The sequence below is a fragment of the Monodelphis domestica genome, chromosome 3, assembly GCF_027887165.1.
Source record: "Monodelphis domestica isolate mMonDom1 chromosome 3, mMonDom1.pri, whole genome shotgun sequence".
NCBI lineage: Eukaryota > Metazoa > Chordata > Mammalia > Didelphimorphia > Didelphidae > Monodelphis > Monodelphis domestica.
In genome coordinates, this window is record NC_077229.1 from 21,755,036 (window position 1) to 21,773,669 (window position 18,634).

An 18,634-nucleotide genomic window follows, 5' to 3' on the forward strand; every position below is an offset into this window, starting at 1 on the left:
TCTTCAAGACTTAAAAAAAAAAAAAACTTTGACAAGGTAAGGAATATGCAATTGGGGTTAAGTCACATAAGATTTGTCTGAAGCCACATTTGAACCCAGGACCTCCTGTCTCTAGGCCTGGCCTTCTATTCACTGTCACCTAGCTGCCCCTCCACAAATACTTTATAAGCACGTACTGCAACACAAGGAACTTGCCAGTTGGGACCACGACACTGGGGACAACAGGAGAGCCGGGAATGGTTTTTGCCGAATAGCCCAGACTCTAGGCCCTCTGATCTTCTGGGTGCCCTGCTCTGGACAGTTAGTTCAATTCAGTGGGCAGCTGTTATGTGTTCCGAGGTGTGTGGCACTGGGCTACAGAAGAGGGGGCGGAAAATGAAATGAAAAGCAAGCCCAGCCCTTAAGGGACTCACTTTTCCTCATACCACAGATACCACCACTTAAGTCATGGCTTAGCCACGCATGTATGTGAATGAACTTCTGCTCAACTGCGATTTAAATAAAGAGAATACCTGCGTCAACCGGCCCAAGCCGTTGTGAGGATCAAGGAGACAGGCTTTGCCCACCCTCAAACACAAGGTAAATGCCAGCCACGCTGATGATACAATTATGGTTGTGCCTTTTCATAAAGGGGGCATTGTCCACACCCTTCCTCAAGTCTGGCATCTAGATCTCCCCCTACTCCTCCAGCGTGAGGCTCTCCTTCCTTCTGAATCCTCAGTCTCTTACTAGGTTCACCGGCCAAAAATCTCAGTTGGTATCCATGACCACACTTAATTCAGGTTGAGTTTAGAGTCCCCTAAAATGCCTACGTCTTTTTCACATCAGGATTTCATATTCACTTTGCTTATTACCCACATTCTGTCCATCCATGAACAGGCCTTTATTTTATTTTATTTTTTTAAATTTTATTACTCAATACCTCTTTAGATGTTGTTGGCCACTATCTGTTTTAAATGTCCCACATTGTACTTACTCTCTATGGTATCTGGCCTAATCAATAAATAGATGCAGCCCCCCCCCCCGCCTCAATCTGAAGCCCCTTTGATTAGATTTATAAGACTGCAGGCAAATAAATTCTTACTAGTCCACATTACAAATGAGATAATATCTCTAAAGCATTTTAACACAGTGCCTGGTGCTTATAAATGCTTGTTCCTTCCCCTTTGCTCCACCTCTAGCCAGGGGTCTGTTACCTCTGTATTTTAATCCATGGTTCATATCCTTGATTACCTTTTGGGACATGGTATTTGGCTTCACATATTTCTGCTAGCTGTCCTTATATGTTGGATGCCAAACCCTTATCCAATAAATCAGATACAAAGATCTTTTTTACCTAGTCAATGACTTCCTTCTTAGGCTAGATGTGTTAATTTTGCTTGTGCAAAAGCTTTTCAAATCCACAGAATCAAATTATCTATTTTATCTTTCATATTTGCCTCTACCCTTTGTTTGGTTAAGAATTAATTTCCTGCCCGTATCTAGAAAGGCATGTGATCTCCTTTTCTAATGTTTTTTAATGGTGTGAGCATTAATATTCAGCTACTATGTCAATTTTGAATTTATTATGCAGTACAATAGTAACAAGATACTGGTCTAAGTTGAATTCCTACAAGACTATTTTCCAGTTTTCCCATCAATTTTTATCAAACAGGGAGTTCTTCTCTAAGCAATTTGTGTTTTGGGATTTCGAAAACATTGGATTATTGAGTTGTTCAGTTGTTCCATTATTTCTGATTCTCTCCTGTCTATACTTTTTTGTTTTTTTAACTTATACCAAATGATTTTGCTGACTGTTGTTTTACAATATAGCCTGAAGTCTAATGGTACTATTCCTCTTTCATTGCTGACCTTTTCCATTAATTAATAATAAGTAAATTATAAGAAAAATGCAAGTCAAAGCAACTCTTTTTTTAGGGTTTCACCTCACATCCAGCAAATTGGCAAAGATGGCAACAATCGACGTTGGAGGAAGTGTGGAAAGACAAACACACAAATCCATTATTGGCAGAAATGTGAATTAGTACAACTAACCATTCTAGAAAACACAAAACAATTGAAAAGAAATGTTGCAAAATTACTAAAAAAACAAACTCAGACCCAAAGAAGAGATGTGAGAATGCTCCTTCCCATTCTTCTTTGAAGAGCTACAGGTGTCCAAAAGAGTGGGCCACTGTATATAATATCAGATTTTTTCAGTCTTACTTAATTTTTTTTCTCTTTTTCCTCTTCCTCTTTTTAAAAATTCTTTGTAAAAGGGTCATTCTCTGTGACGAGGCAGGGAGAAATCTAGGCAATGTAAAAACAAAATACATCTATCCATAAAAACCTATTTCTTTTAAAAAGATGTGGTCCAGAAATCCAAATCCCATCCTCAAATTCATCTTCTTCATCAGCCATCTGCTTTTCTCCTCTGTGGCCCCCAGTCTTAATGAATAACAATGACAAAAAAACCATCTATGGTGCTAGTCTTGCCTCAAACTTCATCATTTTGGGCCGTGCTTTTGATGTACCCCCTGACACTGTCATCTGCCTGTAAGTAAATCACCAGAACCGTGCCGAAGTTAACAACAACTACTGCCTCAGTGTCCCTTCCCATCCTCCACTCCTCTGACATTCCTAGACGATCTCCCATCCCTCAGCATCTAACCTGATTTCTCTTCAGGGCAAGCACTTGGCTCCCTCCAAACACCCAGCCAATGGTCTCTCCTCCTGCCAATCTCCAGACAAAGGGTCAAGTCTCACCTCTTCAGGGAAGGAGGCTGCCTCTTTAGATTCTTTTAATTTCACTTCAAGGAGACAAAAGAGGAACTTCATTCCTCCTCACTGGACATCAAGAGAAAATTAAAAAATGTTTGAGGGGCTTCCTATTCAGGTGTAAGCTGGCCTAGAGAACCCTTTAGGTCCCTTCCAACTCAGATTCTGTCCTCACAATAACCCTATGAAGCAACTAGGAGTATTACTTCCATTTGACAGATGATGAAACTAAGGCTTATCTGTAAAATGGGCCAATAATAACTGAGAGGTTAGGTAACTTATCATAGTTCCATAGCCATTAACTGTAACCTTTACCTTCTTTCAGGCTCCCAGGCCAATCCAGTGCTCTCTCCACTACCACATAAACCATCAAAGTAAATCTGGGACATTCCACACTGTAGCCACCCCCACCCAAAAAATCTTTATCCAGGCAATGCTGAAGTCTAAAGTGTGTGACTAAATTGGGAATGAATGCATTGCTGGTGGAGTTGTGAACCGATCCAATCATTCTAGAGGACAATTTGGAACTAAACCCAAAGGACTGTAAAACAACACATACCTTCTGATCCAGTCATACCATTACTAGGTCTGTATCCCAAAGAGATTTAGAAAAATGGTAAAGGATCTGCTTGTACAAAAATATTTATAGCTGCCCTCTTTGTGGCAGCAAAGAATTGGAAACTAAAGGGATGTCCATCAATTGGAGAAAGGCTGAACAAATTGTGGTAAATGTTGGTGATGAAATACTATTGTGCTGTCAGGAAGGATGAACAGGAGGATTTCAGAAAGAGGTGGAAAGTCCTACCTGAACTGATGCGCAGTGAAATAAGCAGAACCAGGAGACTGCACACAGAAACAGCCACATTGCTGGATGATCAGCTGTGATAGTCTTTGCTACCCTCAGCAATTCAATGATCCAGAACAATTCTGAGGTAAGGACTTAGGGCAAAGACTGTTCCCCACCTCCAGAGAAAGAACTGTTGGAGTAGGAATGCAGCTGAAAGCATACAGTTTTTCTCTTGTTTATTTGGGTATATGTTTGGCAGTTTTGATTTTATTAGATTATTCACTTACAAAAATGAACAATATGGAAATATGTTTTGCATGGTAATACATGTATAACCCAGGCTGAATTATTTGCCAGCTCCAGAAGGGGGAAGGGAATGAGAGAGGGAGACCATTTGAGACACATAACTTCTGAAAACTTATGTGGAATTTGTTATTACACATAATTGTTTTTTAAAAAATTTAAATATATAAAGTGTGTGACTATTAAGGAAAAAACAATCTTGAGAGCTAGAGAAGCAGACTCTCCGAGTTCCTGAGGAAATGAGGTGTTCCATCCCCGCCTAGTGGTCCTGGCTAGGCTGCATCTGCTCCCTTTGGGCTGGAGAGGAGGGGTTCAAGATTGTTCTCTGAAAAAAAGGATGATCGTCCTTATTAATAAATCCCAAGCACTAACAATGTTCTAGAACACGACGATTCGTCATCTGAATCAGCCAAGGCAGAGACAGAAGGGAGGAACACGTCATCCCCCTCTAACGCTCCAGAAAGGCCGAGTGACCAGCTGGTTAAGAAGATATGCAAGCTGAAGAAAACGTAACTCGGATTTCCAAAACACTTAGAGCAAAGACTTTCAAAAGCTTTTAAGTGGTGAAGCCAAAAATAAATAAGCCCCAGAAATGTTCTTGGAGCAGAACGCCAAGTAACTGTGACAAGCACAAGAGGGACTGGAAGTGGGATAAGTGCAAACAAAGACAGGGGAAGTTTCAAAGAGAAGTTCAGGGCATGAACAGTGAGGATGGGGAGGGAACAGGAACTGGGGAAAGGCCTCGGGAGCCTCCCTAAACAAGGTCCGTCAGCCAGCCTGCTGGCACAGGCAGTCTCCGACCTCAGATCCCTCTGCCCACCACGACAAGGCAGGGCGGTGAAGGGCAGATGAGCCGACAAGCACACTCAGCCCTCGGACAGCAAAGGGGAAGGCTAGAAACTCTAATCCTGAGGCCTTCTTGTCCTTCTCGCACCCCCTATTCCCAGCGAAGGCCTTGTCATTCCACCCCGCAGCAGGGCTTTAACAGGGCCTCCACATATCAGATCCCTTTCCCCCCCGATCCCATCTACACACCCACTCCTGCCAACTCATCTTTCTAATGCACGGCTCTGATTGCATTACCTCACTGTTCCAATGACTTCTGGGGCTCCCCTTTCCCTAACAACCTTTGAATTCCTTACGCAGTGGATCAAGGGCTGTAGTTTCCAAGCCCTTCCCCAGTCTGACTGCAACCTATCTGTGCAGGCTTCTAGAATGCTATTGTCCAGCTTCCCGGAATAGAGTCCGGGTCATTCAGCAACCAAGCGTGAGCTCCCATTCTTATCCACTAGGAAGAGAATGCTCTTACCTTTCCCCAATCATCTCTGGGGGGAGACATTGGCTCAGATGTCTTCTCCTCGCTAAGCTCTGGGCCTGCAGTCAGAAGGACCTGCATTCAAGCTTGGCCTCCAACACTTACTAGCTGTGTGACCCTGAGCAAGTCCCTGAGACGGCCTCCCTCAGCTCCCAACTATAAAATGGGCGCAATAATAGCCCCTACCTACCTCTCCAGGTTGTCATAAGGTCAGACACAATACTACCTGTAAAATGCTCTGCGCAGGGCCTGGCAGGCCCTGCCTTCCTCCTCACCCACTTATCGTGGTCTAATACGGAGTATAGTTTTACCTCTATATCTTTTACCATTCCGATGAGATTGTAATCCTCTCAGCCATTTCTAATTTATTTTTCTATCCCCTTGGGGGACTACCCCAATGCATAGTGTACCGATCTACGGAGTAAGAGTTCAATAGTTCGTTGAATTTAAGACTATCTGATCCCATTAATTCATTGCTGGTGGAGTTGTGAACTGATCCAACCATTCTGGAGGGCAATTTGGAACTATGCCCAAAGGGTGACAAAAGAATGTCTGCCTTTTGATCCAGCCATAGCACTGCTGGGTCTGTACCCCAAAGAGATAATGGACACAAAGACTTGTACAAGAATATTCATAGCTGCGCTCTTTGTGGTGGCCCAAAACTGGAAAACGAGGGGATGCCCATCAATTGGGGAATGGCTGAACAAACTGTGGTATATGTTGGTGATGGAATACTATTGCGCTCAAAGGAATAATAAAGTGGAGGAATTCCATGGAGACTGGAACAACCTCCAGGAAGTGATGCAGAGCGAGAGGAGCAGAACCAGGAGAACATTGTACACAGAGACTAATACACTGTGGTATAATCGAACGTAATGGACTTCTCCATTAGGGGCAGTGTAGTGTCCCTGAACAACTTGCAGGGATCCAGGAGAAAAAACACCATTCATAAGCAAAGGATAAACTATGGGAGTGGAAACACCGAGGAAAAGCAACTGCCTGAATACAGAGGTTGAGGGGACATGACAGAGGAGAGACTCTAAATGAACACTCTAATGCAAATATTATCAACAAAGCAATGGGCTCAAATCAAGAAAACATCTAATGCCCAGTGGACTTACGCGTCGGCTATGGGGGGTGGGGGGGAGGAAAAGAAAATGATCTATGTCTTTAATGAATAATGCTTGGAAATGATCAAATAAAATATTAAAAAAAAAAAGACTATCTAGTCCCTATGTGAAGTCCCAGCACTTAGCAAAGTGCCTAGAACGGAGCAGACTCCTACCCAATATTTAGTAACAAGGCAATTCTCTATTCACCTGAACCTGCCATAGTCACATCACCCCAAGGACCCAGAGTGTTGAGACCACTTCCTATCTAGGATCGAAGAACAAACTCAGACTTCAGCCCTTTAGTCGTGCTCTGGGCACGCATGCAATTTCTTGGGTCTCTCAAGCCCTGCCTGCTCTCTCCTCTGAATCCTGACTCCTTCCTCTCACTTGGCTGACATGTTGAGCCTCCATATAGTCTTCTGACTGTTCCTCCCACAAGATCCTCCATCTCCCAATCCCAGACATTTTCCCTGACGCCCACATCCCCTCCTGGTGGCTGCCTCCTGGCTTCCCCAGCTTCCTTCAAGTTTCAGCTAAAATCCCACCTTCTATGGGAAGCCCTTCCTAATGGCCCACAACAGTGGTGTCTTCCCTCTGCTGACCAGCGCAATTCATCCACGTGTGGGTGTTGTCTGTACATAGTTATTTCGTGTTGTCTCCTCCCATTTAGACCATGAGCTCCTCAGGAGCAGACAAGCTTTTGTCTCTCTTTGCATCCCCTACATTTAGCAGAGTGCCTGGAGCATAGTAGGCACTTAATGCTTGACCAGCCTCTGCTGGGACTTCCTCATTCTTCTCCCTGCATCAGAATAGAAATGGAAGGGATAGAGAAAAGAGAAGAGAAAGAAGAGGAGGATTTACAGCATTTCCTGACCTTTAAATTATCTTGTTGGCAAAGGTGAGGGAATACAAGGATGGGACACTACAAATGCCATCAGAGAGAATCTGCCCATTCCTTGGTTTTGCCGAAATGCTGCCTTTCTTTTCCCGTTACAAGAGAAAGCTTACTGGGCAAGGAAGGAAGGATATGTTCACAAATGTGAGAGAATAATAAAAAATGTAATTGAAATGAATGTTTTTTTAAAATAAAAAATGCCCTTTAGACCTTAAAGTGTATACTATAGGCCTCAGTGATTAATTTTTCAGCAATTACAATTTTCAAGTTGATATCTTGTAAGGCAGAAGAGTTGCAATCTGTGTTGCTGAAGGGAATAATTACCGATCCTTGAATTACTGAAGCAAACGTACGCACAACCAACATAGCAGGGACCAGCTGTCAATCATATCAAAAGCCTCTCCATCACACTCAGAAAACTTGAGTGTGGCTCTCATGTCATTGAGAGATATTTATAGAATCCCAATCTAACTTTCCCTATAGATTCTCTCAATTCACACAGCCACCCCGCAGGTTCCGGCCGTGACACCTCTCACCTGGATTACTGCAGCAGCCTTCTGACTGGTCTCTCTGCCTCCAAGGTCTCGTCCCTCCATACTGAGGTCAAAGGGATCTTCCTATAGCCGGAGTCTGATGACATCATTGCCCAAACCCACTAGTTCCTTACTTCCTCTAGGATTAAATAACAACCACTGGGTTTGGCATTTGGAGTCCTTCAAACTGGGATCCAAACCACCTCACTGTCAGTGACTCATCTTCGCCCACTTAATCAATGTTCTTTCTGGAAGCACTTACCCTTTTCTCCTTGTTTCTGTCTGTTTATTAGGACCTGCTCCTAGGACATACAGGGGGCTGCACAGAAGAACCAGATAAGTCAGCCAGTGTCCAAAGCAGTGGGTGCTTTAGCCTGGCAAACTATGGTGAGGAAAGGCCTCCCCAAATGGCTTAACTAGAGGCGGTTCAGAGAGCAGTGGGGGACCTGGCACAGCCTGACCCCACACTCTGCCTCACTTGGGCTCTGGGTCCTTCCTCTCTCCATGTGACAGGATGTGGTCCAGTCGGGAGGGGAAGAGGCCAGGGGACCCTGGTCGGGGCATCTCACCAGTAAAACGAGATGGCTTCTAGGGTTCCTTCCAGCCTAGATCTATAGCCCCAGGATCTTAGCAGTTCAGAGAGCCTAAGCAGGACCCCAGGTGCTTCTCCAGGAACTCCTCCTGAGGTGACCTTCCACTTCCAGGGAATATGCCTTGTGCACAGATGTATTCACACCCCTCCAGAGCCTCAGGGGTTGGCCCAGCATCTCCAGGCCACTGACAGCTTACACATGCTGAAGGTATATGACCGCTTACCCTCCTCGGGGATCACAGGGAGGACTAAGGCTCCTGCTGTTCCGTCCCCCCCCCCAGATGCTTCTTTCTTCCTCCTACGCTAGTCCCTCCTCTTTCTCCTACAAAGTCTAAAACCTACCTAAGGTCTCCATGCCACCTGGAGGGACAGGTAGGTATCCGGGTGCCTGGAGAAACATCCCTTCTGAACAAAGAACAAAAGTAATTCCAATGAAATCACCACCTCCCGGAATGTGGTCTGCAAGAGCTCTATAAAGACGTTTTTTGGATTTTGCAATTAAGTAACTCGTTGAAAATACCAACATTTTAGGGGCATCTAGGCAGCCCGGTGGACAGCCCCTTACCGCACCTACACTGTGCCCCCCCAGCCAAGATCCACCTGAGCTTCATTTCAGTGAAAGATGGAGCGCACACCCAAAGGGCCACAAAACCAGGCATACCTTTTGACCCAACATTAACACTGTAGGTCTGTATCCCTAAAACGATCAAGGGAAGGGAAAAGGACATATTTATACAAAAATATTTCCATTGGAAATCAAGGGGACACCTTGGGGCTTGGAGAATCCATTGGGGAAGGGCTAGATGAGTGGTGAGCTATGGTAGGTGATGGTGATGGAATGCTATTGTGCCATAAGAAATGACCAACAGGAGGAGTTCAGGAAAAGCTGGGAAGACTTTCATGAAGGGATGTATGCAGTCACATGACTCTCCCCAGCCAAAGAAGGAACTGCAGGCGTCCCAACATGCATTTGAAGCTGGGAGACCTGCAGTTCTACTATATTCTACTGTGGCCAAGTCATTTCTTTTCCAGCTTCTGCCCCGTCTGCACAGGGATCATCTCTAAAGCCCCTTCCAGATGGAGATCAAAGGCCTTCATTCAGCCCACTTCCTTCAGCACTGGGCCTTCAGAGAGGAAAACCTAGGTTCAAAGCTAACTTAAAACACTTTCTAGCTGTGTCACCCTGGGCAAGTCACTTAACCCTGACTGCCTAGCCTTTTGCCACAGTTCTGTCTTAGAATCGATACTAAGGGGACAGGGCAGCTAGGTGGCTCAACAGACAGAGCCTCGGAGATAGGAGGTCCTGAGTTCACATCTGGCCTCAGACACTTCCTAGCTGTGTGACCCTGGGCAAGTCACTTAACCCCAAATGCCTGACCCTTATCCCTCTTCTGTCTTGGAATCAAACAAACAGAATTTTGTACTGGAAAAAACACTAGATTTGGAAGATCTAGATTTAAATCCTGACTTTGCTACTTACTAGCTATGCCCCTTAGAACCAGGCACTTAATTTATCTTGGCCTGAGTTTCTTTATCTCTATGATGGGAATAATGCTACTCGTACCACCCACCTCACAACACTACTTTAACATGTTACTTATTATTCCACTCAGTGTTCCTGATGGTATGGATGATTCTGCCATTTATAAAACCTAATATGTGCTAGTATGATTGATAGCTTTAGCTTTCAATAATATCTGCTTTGAGAGGTAATACCAACCCCAAGTTGCAAAGCAGGCTTGTCTGCAACAGAACAAGCAGTATGGGAATCTCTTAAAACTCAATATAATAAGAAATGATAAGCAAAATATTACAAAAAAAAGCTGGAAAGATCTGCAGGAAGTGATGTGGAGAAAAATAAGCAGAACTGGGAGAACAGTGCATACAATAAGAGCAATACTGGACGATGATTATCTGTGAAAACTTGGCTACTCTGAGCAATGCAATGAGCTGAGACAATCCTGAATTATGACAGGCAATGCTCTCCACCTCCAGAGAAAGAACTGTTGGAGTCGTCTTTCACATCAGTGTATTTATGGTTATGGCTCTTACAACAATGACCAATATGGAAGTGTGTTTTGCATAAGGATAAAAATAAAATTAAAAAAAAAAACTCAACATAGAGAATCTTCAAAATCTGGCTCTTTTTCTTGATGCATTATTGTGGAAAAATCCTGAAAGGCTATTCCCATTTCCTGGCAAATTATGTGCAGCACCTTATTTCTCAAAATGACTAACATCAAAATAACTCTTTCAAATATAGAAATTCTCCAAAACATCAAGCTAATTGCGTAAAATGCTTCAAGGAAGACCTGGAGGATGGGGGCAGTAGAAGGGCTGTTCCCTTATTCTCTTCAGTAAAAGTGTGACTTGTTAACATGAGAGAACCTGAATCATATACTATCCAAATTCTGAAACATGAACCTTCTTAGAAAGTCACCTAAACTTGACCTCCTCTGGCTGAGAATTCCACAAGTGCCATTCGTCCCAAACCCACGTGCCAGGAAGATCACTGAATCATGCTCTTGCTCTCACCAGAGTTCTTCGAGCCTCTACTAGCACACACCACCCAGCTGCTCTCAAATGGACATTCCAAAGGGCTTTGCACACAAATCTTTCCTCTAGAAATTTCAGGATGAAGCCACTTGTCAAATCACAGCAGCCCAGTGAGGTCTTCATCTTTTTTGAATTTCAGACCTCTTTAGTAGACCTTTCTGAGAATCCTGTTTTCAAATGCATCAAATATGATACTCAGGATCACAAAGGAAACTTGAAATAAAGACAGAATTCTTCTCCTGGTCAAATTCACAGCCTCACAGAAATCTAGCTACAGACCCTTGGACTCAACAAAATCTACTACTCTAAAACAAACTAAAGAACATCCTGCTCATTAAGAGCTGGAAAAGTCCTAGTATGTCATCCACTGCAGAACAACCCCAATAAACATCTTCCCCTGCCCTCTGCCATCTGCCAAGGCCAGGGAAAGCATGAGCTCTGGAATTCCTGCCTTTTCTAAGAGCTCTTTTAGTGGAACTGAGTCATAGGCACTTCCTTTAGGTGCTTGCCTTCTTTAGTTTTTACTCTGTCCTCTAGAGGCTTCCACATTTACAATCTTAGGACAATCACACACACACACACACACACACACTCTCTCTCTCTCTCTTTCTCTCTCTCTCTCTCTCTCTCTCTCTCTCTCTCTCTCTCTCTCTCTCTCTCTCTCTCTCTCTCTCTCTCTCTTCTCTCTTTCTCTCTCTCTCCCTCCCTCTAATCCAGGCCAGTAACCAATCCCCTTCATCTTTTCCAACAGTTTCGTGGCCCTCCACCTCACCATCCTCCCTCAAATCACCCACTCCGGTTCTTTTGATATCAGTCATTTTGAGAAATAAGGTACTACGTATCATTTGCCAATAAATGGGAAGGACCATCCTTTCCAACACCTCTACTATTTCCCCTTCTACAACAGAGGATAATGAAATACCTCAAAGATCTAGGGGAGCTACCTTCACTGAAAGAGTGCACCCCCTCTGCCACTAAATCAATGGTCTTCAAGCGTCCGCAGGGCCAAACAACTTAGCACTCCATGGCCAGATCTGATGAACTTATCTTAGCTAGGCCAGGCCTCAAGAGGGACATGGGGTCAATCCATCACCAAGCTGCTCCCTAACACTGCCTGCACTCCCCTGCAATAGACTCGGAGAACGCATGCGTCAAGTTCTGCTTGACAAATTACTTGTGGATCAACGAACCAGGATGAGAAAAACGGTTCTGGGATTACAGGAGGACCAAATCACCAGACTGACAGACAAACATGCAGACAATCTTCTTGCTGAGCAGTGGCAGAGTTTAATGAGTTGGGGTACAAACTTTACAGGGGAAATGACCTAGACTGAGGGATTAGGTAAGCCTTTTGCAGGGACATGGTTTAGTAATGATTTACAAGATGGATGCAATGGATGTAGATTACCTCAGCGATTTCTATAGGATAATAAATCACAGGTAACATGTCAATTCAACATGTCAACATATGACCCAATACTGTATGTTCTTCTCACAGAATTCTTATATTATTAATTTTCTTGGCAGGATATCTAGTATTTAGAGAAGTGAAAAGTTTGCTTTTTCTCATGCTGGGGAGTCAACTACATGTTTGATGATTCCTAGCTTATGGCTCTGATTTTATTGGGGCCTACTCTCACTACTGGAGGCTACATCTGCTCCTTTTTTATTTAAATTAAACAAATAAAGGCAAGGTAAGTGAGTGTATGGTTTGGATAGATTGTATAAAAGACCAGAAAGCTAAATTCTAATTCTGTTTGCTTGGAAATGGAGCTTTGGGAATTTCATTTTTTATTTGGGCCTTTTTCCAGAATACACTATGTCCTTAGTGTTTTGTCAGAGGCAGACATTTCTCCATGGCTTTCGCATAGGAGCTAAGATGACTTTCACTCAAGGGTCTTCATTTATGGTCAATCAGATTTATTAAGCATCTACTACAAGTCAAGCCACTTCTCTAAGCCACAGATGATAATAAAAAAGGTCCTTAGGGAGTTTCCAATCTACTAGGGGAGACAACATGCAAACAAATCTATATATAAAGCAAGGTCTGGATGAACAGAGGGAAGGCCCTACAATTAAAAAGGGTTGGGGAAGGCTTTCAGTAAAAAAAGAGCTCTTAGTTGGGCCTTTCAGGAAGCCAGGGAGATCAAAAGCTGAGCAGAGAAGGAAGAACGTTCTGCACCATGAGGAGGACATTAGCTGAAGGGAACAAAATTTAACTAAAAACCCCTCTTCTCTTTATCCCAGCCCAACTCTAGGCTAAAAGCTCTCACTACTTTTCTAAAATCAAGTTTTCATGACTGATCAAACAATAGACATTAAGTGAATGCGATATGAAAAGTGCCATGCTAGGAGCTTAATTTCTTCCCCCTCAAATACTTCACTCAAAGAATTTCTGACAAATATGGGAAATGACACTCTTGTGTGTGTGTGTGGGTGGTATCCCACCTCCAGAGATGTGAGTGTTATACCTAAAAAATGAGGATTTCTTCCTAAGGGCCCTACCTGGACTGCCACAGTGACTTCTCCCCACTCCAATCCATCCTCCATCCAAACACCAAAGGGATTTTCCTAACCCACAGGTGTGACCATGTTGCCTCATCCCCAACTCAATAAGCTCTAACAGCTCCATCCAAAATGCTTTGCTTGGCATTCAAGGCCCTTCACAACCTTGATGGCCTCCTTCCTTTCCAAGCTTCTGTACCTTACAGCTCTCTCCCATGTATTCTTCTATACTCTAGCTCCCAAACTCAGCTTTTTCTCTGGCTGTCTCCAATCCCAGGAATGTCCCCCCACCCATCTCTGTCTCCTGGCTTCTGTAAAGATTAAAATTTAGGGGAGACGGGGAGACTGAGGCAGGTAGAAATTAGTTTCTCTCTGCAAGGAGTATTATATTTTTTAGAGGTTTATTAAAGATTAAAAATATACAAGTAAGAAACATGTGCCTAGGCCAGAGGCCTAGACAAAATAACCTCACATCACTCAAGAGACCGCCTGCTCCAAAACAGAAGTCCAAAAAGAGCCAAAACCCCTCAAAAGCCTTTGAATCAGCTTAAATACCTCCTCGATCTCGGCCCAGGTGAGATTACAAGGCATTCTGGGGAAGTGGAGCAAAGGCTCATGGGGATTGTAGTCCTGTATTCGAGTCTATTTTTTACACTTCCCTGGCATCCTCCAAGCCTCAGCTAAAATCTTTTCTCATCTAAGAAACCTCTCAGGATGTCCCTCAATGCTGCTGTCTACCCTCAGTTGATTGTCTCCAATTTAGCCAGCCTAGAGTTTAGTTTGTTTGAGCTTAGTTTTGTGCCCGTCATCTTCACCAACGTGATCACCAGCTTCTCCCACTCCATACATGTTACCAAATGAGGCCAGGAACAGATGTTTCCAAATCCAAAGTTCATATGTGGAAAAACTGTCCATTCATGGATCATAATGAGCCACTCAAAATCACACACAAGACGGAGTCTTTACCTTCTGATCCACCCTGTTAAAGCCGATTCCACTCTTCCTGCTCTACAATCCTCTTCTGTACTCTATAAAACCATTACTAGATATTGCTAACACTAATAAAGCACCAAAGAGTGCCAAGAACTTTTTACAAATATTATCTCATTTAATCTCCACAGCAACTATTATCGATATTAAGGGGCAGCTATGGGGCACAGTGCATAGAGAGCTAGGCCTGGCATCAGGAAGAGCTGAGTTCAAATCCAGCTTCAGACATTTGCTAGCTAGGTGACTCTGGGCAAGTCTATTTGCCTCAGTTTCCTTATCTGTAAAGTGGGGGTGATAATAGCACCTACCTCCCAAGACTAGTTATACCTCTTTTACAGTGGAGGAAACTGAGGCAATCGGCAGTTTAGGGACTTACCCAGGGTCTCACAGCTAATAAGTACCTCAGGCAATATTTAAATTCAGGTCTTCCTGACTCTTGCCCCTTACCGCACCTACACTGTGCCCCCCCAGCCAAGATCCACCTGAGCTTCATTTCAGTAAAAGATGGAGCGCACACCCAAAGGACCACAAAACCAGGCATACCTTTTGACCCAACATTAACACTGTAGGTCTGTATCCCAAAACGATCAAGGGAAGGGAAAAGGACATATTTATACAAAAATATTTCCATTGGAAATCAAGGGGATGCCTTGGGGCTTGGAGAATCCATTGGGGAAGGGCTAGATGAGTGGTGAGCTATGGTAGGTGATGGTGATGGAATGCTATTGTGCCATAAGGAATGACCAACAGGAGGAGTTCAGGAAAAGCTGGGAAGACTTTCATGAAGGGATGTATGCAGTCACATGACTCTCCCCAGCCAAAGAAGGAACTGCAGGCGTCCCAACATGCATTTGAAGCTGGGAGACCTGCAGTTCTACTATATTCTACTGTGGCCAAGTCATTTCTTTTCCAGCTTCTGCCCCGTCTGCACAGGGATCATCTCTAAAGCCCCTTCCAGATGGAGATCAATGGCCTTCATTCAGCCCACCTCCCTCAGTTTCCTCATTTGTAAAAAGAAGGGCTTGGACCTGACTACTACAGCCTCTTTCGGCACCACAGAGCAGTGTGGCCTAGTACAAAGGGCCCTGAACTGGGAATCAGGAGGCCTGGGTTCCACTCCAACACTTACTAGCCAAGAGGCTTCGGACAAGTCACTTCCCTTCTGTAAAGTGAGAGGAGTGGGCCCTGCAGCCCCAACAGCCAGAGGAAGAGGATCTAATCTGTCCCTCCCACAGGACACAAAGTGCCCCCCACACATTCTCTCCACCCCGCGCACTCTCCACCCAAGACAAAAGCTGGGCTGCTACAGATGATTCCCACGCTTTAGGCCCGGCTCTCTCCCCCCTCCAAAGAGGAGCCCGGGGCCCTTCCTTGAGGTCTTCAAGCGGAGCTGTGCCGCCCCTTGCCAGGAAGGGTCCAGTGCCCGACGGTGGGCTGGACATCCCGAAGCTCCTCACAACGCTCAAATTACCCCCCACCTCCTTAGGTGGGGGCGGCCATTAGTCATTGGGGGGTCGGCCAGCATGGGCACATTTCTACGCTGGCACACCATGTACATGCGTGCTTATGTGGACACACACTAAGATCTGTCCGTGCTCATCCATGTCTACCCCTATATTGCCTCCGCATACCATGTGGCCCTGCCTGCGGGGAGGTGTGCATACACATCTACAGATCTCTAGACTTGCGAATGTGTGAATGTGCACAGGTGAACTCTCAACTTCAGTGCCCTCAGCAACCTGTCTACACTAGTGAGTGTGCCGGGCTGGGCAAGGGAAGGGTCCGAGGAGTCTCCAGGATGAGGCCCTACATGTGGCTAGGTCCAGCGGGAGAGGCCATACAGCCATTGCCCCCATTTCATGAAGGAATAAGTCGAGGTTCTGCGAAGGCAGCGAGAAGCCTTGACTCTGGCCCGCCCCATTTGGATTTCCCTGGCGCAGTGTCAGGCCGAGGAGTCCCAAGAGCTGGACAGACCAGGATTCTGGAACCCCTAAACCCCTCAGAGGTAGCCCCTAGGCCCCGCCTCTAGGGTAGGTGGAGGCGTTCCCAAATACGTAATCGGCCACGACCCCGCCCCGGGACTCAGGGCGGGGCACTGGTAGACCACGTGGCCAAGCCAAGGCCCGCCCCCGGAGGCGGGGCTCCCCGGGGCGGTGCACACACCAGGTGCTCAATGAGTGCAGGCCAACAGGCTTTCTCCCTGACTTAACTGAGGGACCAGACGTACGTACGGCCGGCGCCCCTACCTCGCAATTGAACTCCATCTCGGCGTCCATAGTGACGATACGTACGGTGAATGTCTTGGGTTGCTTCCTCTTGAGGGAGCTGAAGCTCATGCGGGACGCAATGGCCCCGGCCATGGCGAGGCCCCGGCCCCGCACGGAACCCGCCTGGCCCGGGCCCGGCTCAGCCCACTGGCCGCCCAGGCCTCAGGGCTGCCAGGGCGCCTGCGCGGAGCCGGGGGGCCTCATGGCGCCTGCGCGGAGCCGCGCGGCCTCGGGCCTCGGCCCCCGTCCCCAGGCTCAGCCCTCGGCCCGCCGGCCGGCTGCCCACCCCACGGGCCCGGGCAGCGGGGACGGGATCACTCCGCGGTGGGCAGCGGCCGTACGTGGGTGCTGACGACCTCGAGCGGCCCCGACACCTCGCCACGCTCCGCTCCCGGCGCTTCCGTCCCGCCCCGGAGGAACCGCGGCCGAGCGGGCACGCGAGCGAGTGACGGGGGCGCGCGCGCGCTCCCAGGAGCTGCCCGGTCTGTCACAGTCCGCTGGGCGCGCGCTCCCCGACCGCAGCCTGAGACGCTGGCGGCAACCGAGCCGAGCTGGGATTGGTCAGATACGCCTCCTCGCCCCACCCCGATCTGAGCTGGGCTTGGAGACTCCGTCTCGGCTCCGTGAAGAGCATTGGCCAATAGCAAGTTGGGCTCCGCCGCGTTTAAGGCCTGACTGAGCGCTGAGTGGCCAAAATGGCTGTCACTCTGAATGTCTTTGTTTCCTTGGGGTCCGCCTTCTTCCTCTTGAGAGCTAAAGAAGAAAGCGAGGCTGGACTCTGGGCGAGGCCGGAGCACAGCATATCTTTGACGTCACTGAATAGGGATGCGAAGGGGCAGGGCATAGCGGAGAGCGCCTTCGCTAGGTACCTGGTCCTGCCACGGAGCTCTCGCACAGCTTGTTCCCTGTGCATCCCATGTTCTCGCTTTCCATCCTCTCTGCCAGAGTTTTCCTTATAAAATACAACTTATATCGTACTTTCATTCAATCTATAATATATGTATTAAACCCTTGCCTTCCATTTTAGAATCAATACTATACATTAGTTCCAAGGCAGAGAAGTGGTAAGGGATATGCAAGGCGGGCAGTAAGTGACTTGCTCAGTTACACCACTAGAAGTGTCTGGGACTCTATTTGAACCTAGGACCTCTCGTCTCTATGCCTGGCTCTCAATCCCCTGAGCCACCTAGCTGTAGGTGCAGGTAAAGGTTTTTTGTTTTGTTTTGTTTTTAAGCCTAGACAATGTATTTCAGGAAATCACCAAAGAATCTGCCCAGATCTTTTAGAACTAGAGACAAAGATAGAACCCATCGCCTCCTGAAAGAAACCTCAAAAGGAAAAGTCTTGGGAATGTCAGTCAAAATTCAGAGATCACGTCAAAGAATAAATATACTGCAAACATGCAGGAAAAAAAGCAGTTCAAGTACCAAGAACGAAAGTCAGGATCACACAAAAGAAGCCTTGGAATACAATATCCCAAGAGGCAAAAATAATAAGCTTATAGCCCAGAATAAATCAGGAAGAAGTGGTTGGAATCTGATGAAACTCTTGATCTGATATGGACAAAGGAGACTCAACCACACAGAGTTTTGTGCAGAAATACATTCAGGTTGGGGAGAGGATAGTCATAAGCAAAACAAATTTTATTTATAAGTGAGAGCTTAAAAGACATAGGGAGAACAGTTAGTAAATTGTTTCAATAGATCAAAAATGGGAGGGGGGAGAAGGAAGTAGAAAAGCAAAATTAGTGAACAAATCAACCAAGTCTCACAGGATATACAGTGTTCCACATCCATGGTCTTCCATCTCTCCAATGAAGGGATGGAAGCACCCTCCATGGGGGAGAGAGAAGCATATATGTTTATGGTTGTTAGTTGTCCTTTGTACTCAAAGAGAACCGAAATGGCATCATTGTGTTGAGGTAAATGTACAATTAGTCCAAGTGTAGCTGATGAGACCAGTATGAGCTCAGAAGGCTCTACCACAGGTTGAATCCAATGGCCCGGATGAATATTAGGGATG

General features: G+C 45.9%; 1 protein-coding gene across 3 annotated transcripts in view; it reads right to left on the reverse strand.

The window, feature by feature from the left end:
* NF2 (NF2, moesin-ezrin-radixin like (MERLIN) tumor suppressor) overlaps positions 1–17,089 on the reverse strand; it is a 128,108-nt gene extending 111,019 nt beyond the window's left edge. Inside the window, exon 1 of one of the 3 annotated variants that reach the window (XM_056821533.1) lies at positions 16,592–17,089. In XM_056821533.1, the coding sequence (XP_056677511.1) occupies positions 16,592–16,705 (114 nt within the window). In that variant the 5' untranslated portion in view covers positions 16,706–17,089. The remainder of the gene's footprint in view (positions 1–16,591) is intronic. The other 2 variants (XM_001380149.5, XM_007490518.3) reach the window with 2 other exon arrangements.
* Positions 17,090–18,634: the final 1,545 nt, after the last annotated feature.